Source organism: Erigeron canadensis, chromosome 3 (assembly GCF_010389155.1).
Source record: "Erigeron canadensis isolate Cc75 chromosome 3, C_canadensis_v1, whole genome shotgun sequence".
Lineage (NCBI taxonomy): Eukaryota > Viridiplantae > Streptophyta > Magnoliopsida > Asterales > Asteraceae > Erigeron > Erigeron canadensis.
Window position 1 is genome coordinate 36,377,588 of NC_057763.1, and position 19,555 is coordinate 36,397,142.

At 33.4% G+C, this 19,555-nt stretch overlaps 2 protein-coding genes across 2 annotated transcripts; both read left to right on the forward strand.

Moving 5' to 3' along the window:
• Positions 1-7,196: 7,196 nt before the first annotated feature.
• On the forward strand, positions 7,197-11,258 carry LOC122593937 (NADH--cytochrome b5 reductase 1-like). Its single transcript, XM_043766402.1, has 11 exons — positions 7,197-7,287; positions 7,395-7,416; positions 7,855-7,966; positions 8,067-8,208; positions 8,743-8,833; positions 8,922-8,999; positions 10,075-10,155; positions 10,267-10,356; positions 10,496-10,561; positions 10,651-10,737; positions 10,857-11,258. Exons 3-11 carry the CDS (start codon positions 7,864-7,866, stop codon positions 10,947-10,949), a joined length of 831 nt encoding a protein of 276 aa, XP_043622337.1. The 5' UTR covers positions 7,197-7,287; positions 7,395-7,416; positions 7,855-7,863; the 3' UTR covers positions 10,950-11,258.
• Positions 11,259-13,608: 2,350 nt separating this feature from the next.
• Positions 13,609-19,018, forward strand: LOC122594308. Its single transcript, XM_043766784.1, has 13 exons — positions 13,609-13,647; positions 14,503-14,751; positions 14,879-14,921; positions 15,338-15,364; positions 15,467-15,544; positions 15,734-15,873; positions 16,017-16,176; positions 16,284-16,409; positions 16,895-17,014; positions 17,525-17,545; positions 17,980-18,038; positions 18,290-18,380; positions 18,645-19,018. Exons 2-13 carry the CDS (start codon positions 14,516-14,518, stop codon positions 18,720-18,722), a joined length of 1,179 nt encoding a protein of 392 aa, XP_043622719.1. The 5' UTR covers positions 13,609-13,647; positions 14,503-14,515; the 3' UTR covers positions 18,723-19,018.
• Positions 19,019-19,555: the final 537 nt, after the last annotated feature.

The window sequence follows — 19,555 nt, forward strand, 5'->3', positions numbered from 1 at the left end:
TTTTTGCTTGTGATTTCATCGGCTTGAAGTAATAATAGCGTACCAATCTTAATATTCTTGATATCTTTACCATATCGATATCTAAAATGACTTTTAGTTCAACCGGAAAAGAGCTGAATTTGATATGCTCAATAGTTAATGATACTAACCTCGTTAGATGAGTCAAGACCAAGATGCTTCTCATGAAACCAATCTTCACACAGGCAATACTGGATCATCTCTACTTGCTCCTCGGCATCTGAATATGTATAAAGGCGGCAACAGATATAGTATTTGACCTTGAAATTTTGGTTCTGAGGTCGCATTTGGTTCACTTTATTTGATGGAATTGGAATTGAATTCCATTCCTTAGTGCGTTTGGTTGTTCAAAGAAGAGGAAATCTCATTTCGTAGAAATGTAAACATTCCATCATTTGATGGAATCCCCATTCCTTGGGGATGGAGGAAGGAATTTCATTCCTTCTGTCACTTAGAATTTTCAAAAAATCAAAAACATTCCGTCAAATTCTATTCCTTCAAATTCCAATTCCTTTGAAAGATTCCATTCCTTCCAAAAACATTCTGTGAACCAAATGCACCCTGAGAGTTCTCTGTTTTCAATATATATGCTTGGTAAAACCAATAGGATTCTCCAAATTTTGAATTGCCACAATTACATATATACCTGTTTTACTGGTTATTACATTAGAGGTAACAGGTTCATAAATTCTTATTATAGTTCAATATTGTCGTCCAATCTCTCACTTGAAAAATATATATATATCCCCATCAAAAAATGAACCGTCAAAAATTATCATCAGTCTTTTTAGTTTAATAACATAGATTGAAACACTTTTTGGTTTGAGTGTAGATAATAAGTTTACTGCATCTAAGATAATGTTCTAAGTTCCACACTTGCTCTTGATAGAAGTTTGCTAACATAAAGTAACGAAAATATATATATATATATATATATCAAAGTTCCCTATCAAAAAATTATCATCAGTCTTTGTAGTTTAATAACATAGATTGAAACATTTTCTGGTTTGAGTGTAAAAAATAAGTTTACTGCATCTAAGATAATGTTCTAAGTTCCACACTTGCTCTTGATAGAAGTTTGCTAACATAAAGTAACACCCCATATCTCAAAGCAATAGGATTGCCCAATAGCTTCAAAATTACAAGTTAAAAACATGGTGGGATTTGGGAGATTATGGTAGCCAACAACTATGAACTTTATAAAGGGCTTAGACTTCTATTCTTATACCAATGACACATGGATTGTTAAAAATTTCACTTAAACTCATGTTGTCCTTATGATGTCTACCCACCCAAATCCATACCTCAAAAGATGCACATGTCTCAGATCTCACATGCATCTAGGTACTACTGAATACTGATATCATTTGTAGCACCCCTATCACTAAAGTAATAGTCTGACTGAGTAGCTACACATTGCAACTTTAAACTATGGTAAAAGATCAAACAGCACAACCAAAAACCTCAAAGATTTCATTATAAACCAAGACAAGGAATTACTCACTATTACAGACCTTTTGAATAGCAGCAGCTTTGGCAGAGACGTGACTGCCTTCTTCAACATTCTCTTGAAGCTGTTCACTCCTAAAATCATTATTTTGAGAAAAAGAAATTCAAAAATAAAATATGTGCAAATATCATAATGATATTCTTATTATTACCATTTCAAGGAACAATTATAACTTTTTTGTAAAGTTATTCTCCTTCCTGGAATGAGATGCATCATTGCATCCAACACCTCCAAACAGCATTCTTTTTCTTCTCGCTATTCAAAAAGCATAAAGCAACAGATAAACATACACCAATCAAGGCTACAGATTTTATAGTAAAGGGGGTATTTGGCATTTTGAAACAGATTACTGCAAGTTGAAATCACAATCAGCTTTTATTACTTTGGTTCTGAAACAATCAATTGACAAAAAACTGATTTCATATTGTTACAGCTTCAAACAGTGGTATGTATTAATTAATGTGTTAATTATTTAATTCTAATAGTTCAATATTATATAATTACTTTCAAAAGAAAAATATAAAAACACCCCCATAATTCCACAGCAAATATGCCTAGATAAGGATGTTATTTTAAAACTCCCCATTTTTGAACCAACATATGCATAAAAAGATAAGAATGTTACTTTCAAACTCCCCACATTCACATTGGCTCAGAAACAACTGAATTTCCAATATCCTAGCAAAAAAGAGTCAGTGGAAGCCGGAAGGCAATTAACAAACTCATGGCAATAGCCTCTTTCTGATTCAATTGCTCTTAGTATATTCTGATTTGGTATCTCTAAAAGCGAACACAACCCCATAACCCATTTAATTAGATAGATCAATCATGTTCGCAGGCTAAGTATGTCCTAAATGGGTTTAACAAGTAACAGGTTAATATCATAAATCAACTGTATGTCAAGGTTCAAAGCCGACAAATTATCAAAATAAATAATACCTACAAATGGATACCTGTTAATATGCACATCCTTTTGTAAGTGTCATCCTTCTGTTAATGTACCAGAACTTCTTTAGTAAGGTAAGAGATCTGATTTGATCCATTTGAGTAAATTAACACTCAAAACCGACACTTTCAAAAGTAAATGGGTAATATTGGCCACAACAAATAATAAAATATATAACTCCAATAGCATGCTTAGAAGAATTGATCATCTCCACCAGTGTACCATTGCTACCCGGCAAATATAACTTAATCTCAAGTCATCAAGTCTTGTTTCAAATTTGTTGCCGTCACCTCTCTGCATCCAAGGAACTACTGACAGTTTATATTACCCATATAAAACAGCAATTAGAGAAGCTTCATATTCAATCTCTGCCGTGGGGTCCATAGTTTCTCATGGTACAGGTTTAAATAGTACATATACCTCCCATTAAAAAGAATCAGTTAGAAACCATCTATACCGAACTGGAGCTTGATGATCATGTATTGCAAGTAATAACCAATTAACAATGCACGAAGTCCAATATTGTGGCCTAATTGACATGCCATATTAAAACGATAAAAACCTATGCAGGTGTCTTACATAATATAAAATTATCCATTTCCAGCCTATCTATTACAACTCGGTGTAGTATTATAATTAAATCTGGATGATATCACACAGTCCAAATTAAGTCTTTTAAAACCCAATCCCCTATACATGTTTGACTTAGTCTTCTTTTAGTAGCATATATAACCCCAACAATATTCAAAAGTAAATGCAATGCCTGCTACAATAACAACCTACAAACATTTTAGAAAAATATGTAACCCCATTATTGACAAATAACACATAAAGCAGGGGAAGTCAAATGCTAAAGCATTCCTCACCACAACAACAAAATACACACAACAACCCCTCAGGTTCAAGCCTCAAAGTACCAATTAGTTAAACCATGTGCCTATGTGTTATCATATTTGTGAAATACAACTGCAAATAAAAACTTTAAGAACATGTAACCTCAGTAGTAAAGACGTCAAAACCACAACGAATAGGAAATTTCTAAAGATAGAGCAATCCCCGCCAAAACAACCACCTAAATGCACATAATCAAACACCCAAAGTACAAGCCTCAAAGTACAAGAGCATTTGAAATGGGTAATTAGGTGTTATAGTGGTTGGAATATACAGAAGCAGTACATTATTTAAAACGTCAAAACCACATAAAGTAGGGGAGTTCAAAAGCTAAAGCAATCCCCGCTACACCAACAGCCTATATACACACGATCATACTCTCAGGTACAAGCCTCAAAGTACAAGAGAAGTTGAAACAAGTGATTAGGTGTTAAAATAGTTGGGAAATACAAAAGCAAATGAAAAGTTTTACATATTTAACCCCTTCAAAACCACAAAAAACAAGAGATTTCAAAAGAATTATTTAAAACGTCAAAACCACACAAAGTAGGGGAGTTCAAAAGCTAAAGTAATACCCGCTACACCAACAGCCTATATACACACAATCATACTCTCAAGTACAAGCCTCAAAGTACTAGAGAAGTTGAAACAAATGATTAGGTGTTAAAGTAGTTGAGAAATACAAAAGCAATTGAAAAGTTTTACATAGGTAACCCCCTTCAAAACAGCAAAAAAGTAGGGAATTCAAAGGCTAAGGCAATCCCCAGTACAAGAACAACCATAATACACATGATCAAACCCTCAAGTACAAGCCTCAAAGTACAAGAGAGGTTGAAACAAGTGATTAGGTGTTAGAGTAGTTGAGAAATACAAAAGCATTTAAAAGTTTTAAATATGTAACCCCTTCAAAACAACAAAAAAGTAGGAGAATTCAAAAGCATTATCTAAAACGTCAAAACCACATAAAGTAGGGGAGTTCAAAAGCTAAAGCAATCCCCGCTACACCAACACTCTAGATACACACGATCATACTCTCAAGTACAAGCCTCAAAGTGCAAGAGAGGTTGATACAAGTGATTAGATGTTAAAATAGTTGGGAAACACAAAAGCAATTGATAATCTTAACAAATGTAACCCCTTCAAAAGCTAAAGCAATCCCCAATACAAAAACGACCAAAATACACACGATCAAACCCTCAAGTACAAGCCTCAAAGTACAAGTGATTATGTGTTAAAATAGATGGGAAATACAAAAGCAATTGAAAAAGTTATAACATATGTAACCGTCAAAGAAAATCATAATAAAAATACGTTGAATATAGAATGAACTACACTAAAAAAAATAGTAATATAGCAAATCTCCAAAATCAACACAAATAAACAGAAAGACTTCCCATTTACATATGAGTGACCCGTTTTCAAATAAAATAATAGTTGCCAAAAATACTTCCTTTATAATCAACATATATTTACCACTGTGACAAAAGAAAACGGCAAGGGAAAAGAACTGAAAATTTTCAACCTAAAACATTTAACAGGGAGCAGTGTGTTGTTAGGGGAATGTATGCTCTGCTAATATTAATATCATTATCATGTTGAATCCTATTTAGAATTATCAATAACAGCAACATAAAGACTAAACTAGAGTAATTTAGAACTAGGCCGTAAACTAAACAAACTGGAGGATGCCCAGAAAATAACGGTTTAAAAACTTATAAAAAATAAACAAAACCATTAACATTGGAATTAATATAAGAATTAGGGTTTACCATCTGCATACCAAACACCCGCCTGTGCAGCCAAAAGAAGCACGTGCGTGAAATAAACCATCCCGAAAAAGTTTCGTGTCACAAAACGGGGCTCCCCATCAACAACAAACACGCCATTACGATCAGTATTTCTTGGGAGAAACATCGTAATGGTTGTTAAAGATTATCAAGACCCAAAACTCCGTCGCCGATTAAAAACCCCGAATACAAAAGTATATGTGTGTGTGTATCAATTGTAGACAAACCCTAGGCGGATAATCAACATCGATAATATTTGGGTGTGACTGGTGATTCTCAATCGAAAAATATGTTGATTGAGAAACAGATTGTGGATTTTGATATGATTTTTGTTGATGATTAACGAAAAAAATACAAGATGAGATCGTAATATAGTGTTATGGCGGTGGGATTCGCCGCGTTTTAGCGGGGGATGTTTATGGCGGTGGGATTCTGATTACGTTCAAATAAACCCCGCGTTTTTTCACAAGAGAAATGATATTTGTAACACCTATTCATTTACCACACCTTACAAGTATTATAACATATTGTATATTTTGTTAATGCATAGTTGTGGTAAATTAATCAATTTAGGTGGTACTAATATCACTTTTTTTTTAAGCAGTGGCATAAATATTTGTATAATTAATTTTATAAAGGGTAATCATGGATCCCCTAATTGTTTAACTTAAAAATCCTCCTAATTAATACGATTGTGACATATGAAAAATCAAGTGGTGAGATTAGTAAAAAAATTAATAAATTACATGTGTTAACAAGTGGATATATTAGACAACAGAGATGGGAGGAAGATAGAGATCTATAAACCTAAAGATGAAGGTAGTAGGGGCGCGTATGAGGATTGCTGAGAGATCTGATAATGGTCAGGGGAATCTCCCCTTGGTCCGCTTTCTCTATCTGGGGGTAGTCGCGAGTCTATTTATAGTCGCGACTGTTGTCATAGTCAACAAGGTTGAAACTTCCAGGCTACTTTCTTGTGGTAGTCATTGCGAATGAGCAAGTAGGGGGCGACAACTAAAGAGATAACGAGACTGACCGCAATTGCAGGAATAGGTTGACTTTCTTTCATTTTGGTTATGGAAAGTGATAGTTCTTTCGTTTAGTACGAGATCGCTTCACACCCGGAAAGAATATTTTTCAAGAGAAATTTGAAATTCAAAAGGATATGCAGTAGGGTTGTCCCATTTGAAGTTGCAAGAGAGAGTCTTAAAATTTAAGATTTTTAAGAGTATGTGCATTAAGACAATTGTATTCACGCTTATTTTAGTTGTACAGTAGCGAAATACTCACAACACCCCTCCTAAATGCTTGTAGAAGTAGTGTAGATATTTATAATTACTTAAAAACACTAAATTTATGAAAAAATGTCAATTAAGCAAAAAACTTATTTGTCAATTACATATATAACTACATAAGTAAAAACTATAATCTTTTAGTTTTATAAAGAGAAATACTCATCTCTTGCAAAATTAATATCAAAATATTGATGGCTAGTTTGAAAAATAAAATAATGCGAAGACATTTCTGGATCCAATAGTTTATTAAAAATCATTCATATATTACATAATAATAATCTATGATAAAAATGAAACAATAAAATGAGAAACAAAAATTAATACTAGTATAAATTACAGTAATATAGAGTTTAAGTCTCTTTAACCATTAAAAAGGAAAATGATAAATCCTTTTAACCAAATAACATAATAATCCTCCTAATACATTAAGAAGTTGACATGTGATATCCACTAATTATCTTTTCTAATTTTGCCTTCTGATTTTTTCATGTGTTATTATCTCATGATTAAGAAAATTATTAGGCTATTTGGTTAGAAGGATTAATCATTTCCCAAATAAAAATGACCTCTAAACACTCAGACATTTCGATCGTATAAAGTCTCTTAAATTTTGAAAAGAATTTAGTTAAACATGTTATAGATGACAAAAGAATTTATCAAAAGCTATCTAGACTAGAGATAAACAAAAGCAAAAATAGTACTAGTAAGAAACATAAAAAAGTGTTGAGTAAACGAGTGGCAGTGGCCCAAGTTTGACTAACATTAGCGTTTAGTTGGCGGCTTCGGTTCATTCTCTATTCCAACTACCACCCTCACCAACCACCATCCCGTCTGTATTTGGTATTATTTTTCTTTCCATTTTCTTATCTTACTACTTTTATTTAAGTATAAATAAATTCACAGATCTTAAATATTATCGTTTTATTGTTTTTTTTTTCCATCTTCAGCTTTCTCTTCGATAACCTCGAGGTAAACACCTTTCTTTTTCTTTCTTTCTAACCTTTTATAATTCAATTGTATTATTATTATTATTATGTTGCCAATCTTAAATGAATCTATAATTTTTATTATTATTATTATCATGGAATGGAATGGATATAAAATTTCAATATAATTGTTACTTGATGATGCTTGTGTATAAAAGTAACAACATATCGCTGCCTGCCTGCTTAGGAGTGTTGAAAAAAACCATGACCAAATAACCCGAGTTCTTATTTAGTTTGTTTTACTTGTGAAATTTGGTATGATCAAAACCCGACCCATTAACACTCATATCGAGTTTTTGTTATGATGCACAGCCGAAACTGCTTAAATAAATATTGTTTATTTTCATACATTTTTTTAAATTTATGCTAGTTGGGGAGTCATTTTTCAGTTAAAAGTTGATCTCAGTTATGTTAAATACAGTCCGGATCAATGGATTTATTGGAAGCCAAGGAGATCCAGGTCGGTCTGGCTGTTACGGTTGTTGTCGTTGTTGCTACCGCAGCCTACTTTCTATCCTCCAAGAAATCCAAAGGTTAACTTATGGGGCTTTGCTTTTTTAGTCTAGTTTTCGTCGGTTTCGTGTGGGTTGTTTGTGAAACTAAAGAAAAATGAAATTGTTGCGTTTTAAGCAGGGAGTATTGATGCCGAAAATTTCAAGCAGTTCAAGCTTGTGAAGAAAACGCAACTTAGTCATAATGTGGCCAAGTTCAGATTTGCCCTTCCTACACCTACTTCAGTGTTGGGACTTCCTATTGGACAACATATAAGCTGCAGGTATGTATCTCATTAGGTTGGTTTCTTCTTCTTCTTCGATGAATGAGTCTCGTATTAAGCTTGTACCTGGTACATTGTCGAGTAAAGATAGGCGTTTTGACTTCTGATGTTTGCAGGGTAGTTTCAAATGTTAAAACTCGATGAACAATCTAACACCTGTGAGAAAAAGTTTTTTAAAAAAAAAATAAAAGAAGGCCAATATCCACACCACTTGGTTATTTTTATGTTTGTCCAAATTGGACTTGAATTCATAACCTTTCAGTAGATGGGCCAAATACTGCTGGGCCTAATGCTCTTTGGTAGGACAAGGTAAATATAAATTTTGTGAACTCATTGCTCTTCGAAAGTAATTCATTGCATTTTGGTAATATGTCAATATCAAATATTCGGATGGTGCCATGGCTGCTTAAAAGTCAAAAGTTTATCTTTATGGTTCTGTAGTGGAGGGTGTAGTAGGTTTGTTATCTGCTTTCAACAATTACGTCAAACAATGATGTGATTGTTTACAATCATTTACCTTGTTTTTTACTTCAGAGGTAAAGATAGCCAAGGGGAAGAGGTTATTAAACCGTACACTCCAACTACTTTGGACACTGACGTGGGATATTTTGAGTTGGTTATCAAGGTAACATTTGTTGCATACACGTCCGGACCCTCCGATCTATCTATGTTCAGTATACTGATGTATATGGTTATGGCGTATTTATATGTAGATGTATCCACAAGGAAGAATGTCCCACCACTTCAGAGAGATGCGTGAAGGTGACTATATGGCTGTAAAGGGACCTAAGGTGCATGCATACCCCAGTAACTATAATTCTTTATTCTTTTTAGACCGCCTGTGGTTATAACTTATAAAGTGGTAGTGAAGTTTTTATACTTCAGGCATGTCATTTGTATATATTTATATTCTCAACGCTTGATGTAGTACTAAACTTACAATGCAAAACATAATCTCTGTTAAGAAGTTTACACTTTTCTCATACGCATTGACATTATACTAAAGTACTTGAGCCCAAAGAATAAGTAAATATGATCATAGGGAAACAATAAATCTTGAAGTTAAATTGATTTAATTTACCATTACTGAGGATCATAACTAACTGGTGCTTACTATAAGTTTCTGTACAATATCATCCTTTGGTCACTGCCTTAACACTTTTTTACTGACATCAAACTTATCACTACTGTATAGCCTCCCAACATTTCTGTCAAGTACTGCCAAGTAGAACTTGAAACCAAGAATCATTAGTTTATTGGAGATAGGATGAAACACATTACCATTCCCTTAGAATCTGTAAAATGTAGTGTGTGAATTCCAGTTGGAAAGCATTGTTTATTGGATTCCAGCTATATGGAAGACAACAGTAAAAAAACTCTAACAAGGACAGTGATGAACCCTCCACCCATTTAGTAATATTACTATCTTTTAATAATTTGAATATCAAATCACTGCATGTTGAAAAGTCAAATAATTTCATATACATTTGAAGTGATGATGGTCTTTTTAATCTTTAGAAGTTATAGTGGACTAGCTAGAGAATGGTAGGATTGGTAGCAGTACCAGGAAAGAAGAGAACAAACATGAAGTGTTCACATCAAAAAGGATATAAGCGTAGGTTAAATTTGATTCACTAGTAGTAGTAACATACAATCGTTAAAATTTAGTAGAAGACAGTGGAAGTAGATTATGCTTGAGAATGAGATTATTTCTCCTCCAATACCGTATGCAGTTTGTAATGAAGTTCTTTTAAGATGGATGATATCACTATTAATTATATATAAATCGCACTTTAGGTGTTTGTTGAATGTTGATAAAAGTTTAGCTCTAAAACTGAACTGACATTAAATTTTGTATGATTTCAGGGGCGTTTCAAGTATCAACCTGGCCAAGTGAGAGCTTTCGGAATGCTTGCTGGGGGATCTGGAATCACTCCAATGTTTCAGGTGTTTATTTATTTGTTGATTTAACTCTTAGCTCTTTGATTCAAATCAAGCTGGTTGAGTATGACTGTATGAGCCAATATCAACTGTAATTATTTTTCTATTACAATCTAGGTTGCTAGAGCTATACTAGAAAACCCAAAGGACAAGACCCAGGTGCATCTCATTTACGCCAATGTCACTTATGATGATATCCTTCTTAAGGCAAGTAGTTACACATAACTTATTTATTGACATGTAATTCTTGTTCATCTGGTAGCAGATAGCATCCACGAAATGAAATTTTTATAAATGTTAGAGACTAATGTTTGCCTACGCAATTGGATCATTGGATACTTTTCAGGAAGAAATTGATGCACTGGCAACTAATTACCCTACCCGTTTCCAGGTGTACTATGTATTGAATCAGGTATTTAACTTAAATTGATGATTCTGTTTGTATACCAGAAACTTATTTCTGCAATTATTCTTCATTTGTTCATCATAATACTCTTGCAGCCACCAGAGGAATGGACTGGTGGTGTTGGTTTCGTATCAAAAGAAATGATCCAAGCCCATTGCCCTGCACCAGCATCCGATATTAAGGTATGGTTGAATCACAGTTTTAATTCTCTTAACCTTTTATGATTAAAGTTGGATAATATCATCTTTAGAAAAGTTTTGGAAAAGGAAATATAAAATGAATTATACTATCAAACATGCAGATTCTAAGATGTGGTCCACCACCAATGAACAAGGCTATGGCTGCTAATCTAGATTCTTTGGGATATTCTTCCGAAATGCAATTTCAATTCTAAACCTGTTGAGAAGGGCTTCTACATATTGTCCCAATTCAGCATTGTCATTGGTTCAAGCGGGAAAGACAAACGAAACAATTTGACACAACACTTTGTGCTTCGAGTCTACTAGTTAATTTTCAGTGTACCGTAATAAAGTTTTTCCCATTGTACTTAACCATTAAAACATGTACTCTATTTGTTTCTCGTCTCAGCTGTTCTTTTGCAGCTCTGGCAGAGTCCGCATTTAGCGTGTACTAGTTTTACAAAAAAACCATTCGAACCCTTTCTTAACTCTTTAAGAAGATATACGTGTGAGTGTCTTTGTTACATGCATCGAATGCGGATAGTAACCTTAAGAACCAAGGTCAGATAATTACTCTTTCTTAATTGATTAATACTCCGTACTTAATATGACATTGTTCTAAGGTTATTATCAAGCCTTGTTATACATTCTAATGTTCCAAAAGGTTCCGATTGGCAAAGAAATCTTAGATCCCGATTGCCCATTGGATACCCTACCGAATGTTAACAATCAATTATCTTGATTATTCAGTTTGGTCGTAGAATCTTAGCGTGAAAACATTGTATTATGAATAACACTGACTATAAATTTGTTTACTCGAACTTTGTCATGATCAAATGCAAAGAATAACGACTACATGGCCCATCTTGTCAAATAAATGTAGGGTTTTACACAACTAAAAACTTGTTATTGGTGATTTTGAAACTTCATTGACCAAAATATAGTTAAAAGATTGAAATTTCAAACTTGCCATCATTGTTATCTTCTAAACTTATGGGACAAGTACAAAATTTATTCCTTAATATCAAATTGTGAGATGTGAAATGAAAGAACATATATAGGAAACAACGCTACAACTTTTTTTTTTTTTATCGGCTAAATATTACATCCAATTTATTCTACTCTTAAAACTACCCCATTTGTTTATGGTAAGGTTTGAACTTTGGTTTTCTCCACAAGATTGGTTTTCTCCCCAAAAGGCATAAGACTCGGCCAAACAACAATACAACTATTAATCTTTAGTGCTTTCTAACGTATATCTATTGCTTAAATAGACTTGAGCTCAAAAAACACCTCAAGTTTGAGTGCAATCATTCAATAAAATTGTCCCAACAATCAACAAAGTAGTGGCTTTCAATGATCACAGTAGAAAATGTGAAGCATAATGTGCAACCTAATCACACTAATTCATAACTCATAAAATACAAACGATAAGAAAAGTAATGATGGCAAAAGCATTTAATTTGTGACATCTAACAAGACTGAAAGTATGTAATGCCAAAACATACTTATGATTTAGAATTCATATTTCACATGCCAATGGACAGGGCATCCAAGCTAATGAGACAGGTGTATATGTGTCCATGATAATATGATAGCAAAGCAAAAGATAAAGCATTTGTTACAAAACGCCAAATTAACTGAACCAACGTCAGTGTTTTTTTTTTTTAATTTTATTTTATATGTATTCTAGTTTTAAAGTCTTCAGATTGAGCCAAGTGCTTGATTATTGGTAAATGATTTTGTATTTAAACATTTTCATGAAATTTATTGAGTATGTCACAATCACATTTCATATATTTTCGTAGTTACTTGTGTTTTGGCTCATTATGTCACGTACACATTTGTCGTCTGATAAGAACTAAGTATTGTATTTAAGGAAAGAACAACAAAATATGTGCTTAACTAACTAGATTTAAACCGTGCCAAAGACGGATGTTTACGACATTTTCAAGATCAGGATGAATTATTAAAATGATTACCGAGGACAAAAGTCGTGCAATACGTAACCTTGAAGAAGATTATTTGGCTAAGCCTTTTAATCTCTCCTAATGTATATAGACAAACAAAATCCTTTACTTTTACTTAGAAAAAAAAGTAAGTATAACTAAATATTCAAATTTTTCTTATTGACAAACCCATAAATAAGAAAATGATAGTTTTCTCGATGTGTGAATTACCTTATTTTGAGTTACCATTTATATTCCGAAAAGCATAAATTTTTTTAAAAATTTTATGTTCTGTTCCCTACTGAATGAACTCCCCTCTTTTTTGGATTGAGAATATTGAAAAGGGAATGAAGTTTGGATCAAAAAGCCCATATTGTTGAAATCGACCTTTTTATTACGAGTAATTTTAATGTTACTATATACAGTATGTGGGGCATAGCCCAAACCTAACGGCACACCCATTCATACGCATAACATGTGGCCGATTAAAATATAAAAGATACACCACAGTCTACACCTATATATATACACATCACCTACTGACTGCGGCATTAATATTACTCCGTATAAGAAAAAGCTGCCAACTCCACTCCCTCCCTTGCTACTTCTTCACACTCACCGCCCTTTCCATTCCATTCTCTTCTGCTTCATCATCAATCATCATATATACATACATAGAAGAATATATCTATATCTGTTTTACTCTTACAACAGAGTAATCAGGTACGTACTTTTATTTATATTTATCTATAATAATAATCGTTAATTCGTTATGGTCCTAATGACCTATCGTTACATGTATATATATATATATTGAAAATGTTCTACATTCATGGTGATTGTTGTTCTGGTTATGTTCTGTAAATTTTTCTAAAAAAAGTTGAAAATTACTAATAATTTAATTATGTGTGAATTTTGTAGGTGCGCAGAAGAGCAGCTGCATTCGGTCAAGAGCACGCATTCGGTAATACTCGTTAGTAATTACTGTACACTATATATATATGATATATGCATTGATGATGATATAGTAGCAGCAGCAGCTATCATATATTCAATAATTGATCAAATTTGTCACCTTTTGCTGCTGTGTGTACCAATTCCTCCAATCATTAGTATCTAAATCTAATCTCTTATAACCTTTAGGTCATGTGGCAACTTATATCGCCGCAATTCAAACAAACATTCCCTCCGCATACTTGTAACTTTAAAAGGTAGAATTGTGGTGCACTTAGCCCTATAGCAAAATTTTTAAAACTTTTTTTTTTTTTTTAAATTAGAATTCTTCTATCTAGAAGTTTTGCCTAACATGTTTTACATATTCATATAGCGTTGAACCTACCTAAGATGATAACGGATGTCGCATAATATTAATTCATCCACAGGCATATTAATATACCCTGTAATCATTCATCCTCACCACGAATAACCCCGGACCCACTTTATGTGTATATGTGTATGTGAGAGAAAAGACAGGAATTTTTTGGCCAACTATCATTTTCACCCATGCCGGATCCTTCTAAGCCAAACAACACCAGGGTTGATGCAGACCCCACGCCGGATGCTCTTAGAATTGCAATCTCTCTGACAAAGTTTGATGTAGAAATAAATATATATATAGAAAAAGATATGAGTGCAACATCATTTTAAAGCTAAAAAGCTGTTTGTTTGTTGTGACCAAAATGTCACCTTGTACTTGTTTTCAGAACAGATGGAATATTTTGTGCCAGAGTTATATGTTATTTAATACAATTGCTAAGGATATTGTTGTTGTCATACAATTGCTAAGGTATTGATGACATTTCTTTTCGTATTTGTACAGTTTCTTGAATGCTATGGGGCTCTTTGGAAGTAATCTGCCAATGTGCCCTGCAAATCAACATTGCTCGCAATGGGCTAGGAATCATATGAAATATTGTCTGTGCACCAGGAAGGATTGGATTTCACTGATATTGGGATTACTTAGTGTTATAAGTTGGGGTGTTGCTGAGGTACCTCAGATCATTACAAATTACAAAGAGAAATCATCCGAAGGACTTGCCATAGGCTTCCTTTTGACCTGGATACTTGGGTAATGTTTCTATATGATCTGTAGTTGATGATTTATAGTATCATGCTGTTGCTAACCGTGCCTCGCTCTATAGTCTATTCTGATATGTCAGTTGATATATCTTCATTATCTCTTTCTTATTTGGCAGGGACCTGTTCAACGTGTTTGGTTGTTTGCTAGAACCAGCTACGGTAAGTTTTCTCTTCCTTTTAGATTCTGCTAAAATTTTCTCACATGGAGGTCATTTACCATGTTCATGTGGAAATGTGATTTTATTGATATTACAAGTAATATGAATATATGTAGTATGATATGGTAAGTGAAGAAAGAGATTATGTAATTTTTGGGGGTGATCAGGTTAGATAAAGACTGAAACATGGTGGAGAAGAGCAAAACATTATCTCTGCAAATAGAATTCCATGAAATTAAGTGAATTTTCTGAAATAGAATATGTAGAAGAATAGCATTGTTAGATGAATTAAACTGAATCTTGTCAGCATTTCGGGTTGGAGGCTATGTTTTTGTCTATAGATGTTCATTCATGTTTCATATGTTAACTATATGGTTAATAACTGTTTTTAATTCATTTTATCTTCTTACTTTGCAGCTTCCAACTCAGTACTATATGGCAGTGGTAAGCGATTTTAACCTATAAAATATCCTTTCTTTGCCTTCTGCTAGTAAGTTCGAATGCACCCAAAATTGCTCTATTCATTGTATTTTGGTGGGCATGCAGCTGTACTTGGTAACTACTTTAGCTCTCGCCTCCCAAGCAGCTTACTATGGTTACATATCTAAGAGACAAGGTCATAAGGTAAGAATATTCCTTTTTTATATGTAAATGTATGTTGATGTGGTACTGCCAAGGCTGTTATAAACTCTGTTTTACAATTTATTTCCAGACCCTGTAGGTCACTAGCTTCCTCGCATTAGGACTGCATATTACTCTCAACTTGTGGAGCATGTAATCCTAATGATTATGCATATTTTTGTTCCTATCTAGATTGAGTCTGTAGACAAGAAAAGAAGATGCAGTTATGATAACACAGAAGAGTCGAGGGTTCCGTTGCTATCTAAGTTGACTCCAAGTTTGGCAATTCCATCTGGTGAGGAGTATTCTTCCCCTGAAAGAGTATACTACAGGTAAATGTTATTCCAGGGAAGTAAATGTATTAATATAATTTGCATGCTTGATTATTAGAGAATCATTCTAATGGAAAAAGATGCATCTGACACACACATATATAGATACATATATTTTACCGTGTTAGTCTTTCTTGTTGCAGTTCTGCTAGATCTTTATCTAGAAGTCATACTCCTACTTTGAAATACTTCCACTCGCAGAGAACCACCCACAATCATGATAATGTTCAAGAACCCTTGATTGGTGAACATGTATCGAGACAATCACCACCTGTTTCACAACCTAAGACTATGTTATGTGTGGTGAGTCATATACAACCACATCCATACTTTTTGGGTTACATTAATAATTAACTTGAAAACTTCAACCATCGCTAAGTTCGTGAGGAATCTGTTCTTTATCTATTCAGGTTTTTACGGTGACAGTTTTTCTCTGTATGTACAACATTCAATTTAAAAGGAACAGTTACATCAGTTCGAATACAGCAAAACAGCATAACGGAATTGTCATGCAAGTAGGAAGAAAGCTTTTACAGGTAGAAGGTCACAGCTTGTTTATTCACTTTCTTTAATCATAGTGGTTTATTTTGGTATCCTTGGAAACTTATTTGGTCCTTCGGAGTAGAATATGAAATCGATTAATACAATATTTTGCTTGAATTATCTCGATGAGGCATTCATCGTTTTGTGCTCTTTTTTTTTTTTTTTTTTTTTTTTTTTTTTGTCTTTACTGGATTAATTCAAGCTTCGTTATATCTATACCATTCTGATATTCAGTGAACTTTCAGAAGATACCATTCTAATAGTATCAACCACTCGATATGTATCATTTACAACTCAAATACCATGTAATTTCAATATCACCAAATTTTGGCAACAGACGTTGCCACTTGATTATCTCTCATTTTACAACCTGAATAATAGGGATCAATAAGTTTGTCCAAGCATTTGCTTTTTATCTTATTGTTATTGATTGATTTCAGTGAATAGATTTATGATTGTCTATATGTATTCATTGCAGGCAAGTGACAGTTTACTGGAAGGTAGTGAGGGCATCGAGAATATTGGAATCGGAACCTTCCTTGGATGGGGAATGGCAGCTATATACATGGGTGGACGTCTTCCACAAATTTTCCTGAATGTAAGAATACCCTTCTTTTGGAAGTTACTTGCATACATATATATCTTCCTGTATGTGTCCAGAAAGGACCTTGTTATTCAGGTCAGTCTGGAAAAGTTATTCCAGTATGAGATTTCACAACCAAGAGTTCATAATGAAGATTTTGAGCAATGACACAATGCTATGTTTCTGTTTATTGCAATGATCAGTTTTATCGGCTAACAAATATAAGTAAAAATATGAAAGTGATATCTGTTCTTTTGGTCTTAATTTTCATAAGCTTAATAAAATGCCAAATTGGATCAGTAAGCATAGCACACTATCATATACTTCACTGGGTTTTGGTATAGGATAGATAATGTAAAAGTATATGCAGAGTCAATTTTAGCATATAATAGAAGAGCTAGAATAAAAGTAACTTAGTATGATAATAGACATAGTTTTTGGATGATCTTGTTTGATGTAAATTGCAGTTTAGATATACTTAACACCTTATTAACTCATTTATTATTGGGATTTTAATTTATGCAGATCAGAAGGGGAAATGTTCAGGTAAGACAAAAATCATTTATCTTTTCCCTACTTATTGGTGTTTCATTTATCTCTTCCACTTTATTTACGGAATTTCGTTTTGAGTCCAAATCGACCAGCTGAATGTTAAGGTTGCTTTTCCATAGATAATATTTTTTCCTGGGGTAAAAAAAATTCAATCTTTTTCGATCTTATGATATAATTCTCTTCTACGAAATATTCCAGAATATAAATAGAACTATAAACGCAAATTGTTAATCATGACATTTGAAATAGTTTCCTGTTGTAGCATCCTTAACCCAAACCTGACACAATCGTATACACATCATCTGTGGTAAATCCCCTGTCAATGAAAAAAACATGCATATAACGATTACCGGTTTTGAATCCACCAATATATTTTTTTTCATATTGTAATTAAAGCTTCATTTGTCCGTTTCGTTTTGAACTTGCAGGGTCTGAATCCACTAATGTTTATATTTGCTCTTGTTGGGAACTCAACATATGTAGCAAGGTAAGTGTTTTTCACATTTTTTTGCTTTATGGGACTGGTTTAAAATTTTTCTCAGGTCTATATAATCATGAAACCTTCATGAGTATCAAAACGACAATGCTTGGCTTGACACATGTAGTCTAAGATAATTTTTTAAGATTGTTAACAAAGTCATTAGTAATGATCTTCTAGACTTGAAGCAGTACCAACCAGTTGTAAAGATAATATTTAGTTGAATTTGATGTTTATTATGCTTGTATGAAAATCTGCAGCATACTTGTGAGCAGCATGGAGTGGTCAAAAATACATCCAAACCTTCCATGGGTGGTGGAAGCAAGCGGATGTGTAATGCTTGATACTTTTGTATCCTTTAAGTATTTATTTTTTCTGGTCTTCTAATAATGCATATTATCAACAGAAATGCTAGACTTACAAACAATTCACAGATACATGTGACACCGATTACATTAACTTTTTTCTTTTTGTTAATTAGACCATCTAACATGACACATGTTTGTTAGCTAGTCTGTTAAATTTTTCCAAGTGTAGCATTCTCTTTCACCTAGTTCTATAATATTTACAAAGCTTTGATTCCCGAAAGTAAGTTGATCCTTGATATTGTCTTAGATTCTAATCCAGTTTGTCTACTTTCGCCATCGGAAGCACAAAGGTCTTGACACTAAGCATGAAGACTTGAATCCATGATTGCCAAACAATAAACTACACACTGCTCTTTTGCTCGCCACTCCCTTGCTTACATCATACATGGCTTAACGGAGAACATAGGTCCATAGGATACATTTCTACATGTGATTGCATGTGGAACCCTTTGATGGTACCGGAAAGGCAAAATATGCATCGGGAAACAGTAGTTGAGGTATTTTTTTCATGGTTAACATGCTCTATGTTTAGACTCAAGTAGGATCAAACAGGATTATGACTTTTTGTATGAGATTTGACAAGGAAGTTGAGTATTCAAGGGATGTAGCTTGTTTGTTTTATTCCCAAATGTGGTATCTAACATCTGACTGAGCGAGTTCATAGTGCATCATAGTAGTCTGCCTTCAAACATACTACCTTCTATAAACAGGTTTGGCCACTTCTTCCCAGTTCCGATCTCATGCTACTAAACCACACAAAATGTACGATGTACCTGAACGACTGATTCAGTTACTCAGGTCAGGTGTGCTTGGACGTTAGATGCATTACGTCCTGCAGGGAACACACATGTTATAATCAACGATGATCGTTGGTTTGTTAATTGTTATAATCTAATAAATAATGATCATTACGGATAAATAGTTGATAACATATTCAACTTTAATCCTAAATCTATGTATATTCAACTTAAAAGTTTTTTTTTTAAAATCGTATATACTGTATCTTTTAATATTGCTGGTGTATACTGTTGTTTTATTGTTACATGTTATCTATATAACTTAATACTTCATCAAAATAACGCTTGTCACATACAATAGTCGTATGATATTAAAGTGATGAGCACAGCAACAATATCAAAGAATGAGTATATATATTTT

Coding starts and splice junctions, on each gene's coding strand:
- LOC122593937 (XM_043766402.1), top strand. CDS start 7,864: ATGGATTTATTGGAAGCCAAGGAGATCCAGGTCGGTCTGGCTGTTACG. Junction 9,000..10,074: donor TGGCTGTAAAGGGACCTAAG/GTGCATGCATAC, acceptor GTATGATTTCAG/GGGCGTTTCAAGTATCAACC. Junction 10,562..10,650: donor TGTACTATGTATTGAATCAG/GTATTTAACTTA, acceptor ATACTCTTGCAG/CCACCAGAGGAATGGACTGG.
- LOC122594308 (XM_043766784.1), top strand. CDS start 14,516: ATGGGGCTCTTTGGAAGTAATCTGCCAATGTGCCCTGCAAATCAACAT. Junction 14,752..14,878: donor CTTTTGACCTGGATACTTGG/GTAATGTTTCTA, acceptor CTTATTTGGCAG/GGACCTGTTCAACGTGTTTG. Junction 15,874..16,016: donor CCTGAAAGAGTATACTACAG/GTAAATGTTATT, acceptor TTCTTGTTGCAG/TTCTGCTAGATCTTTATCTA.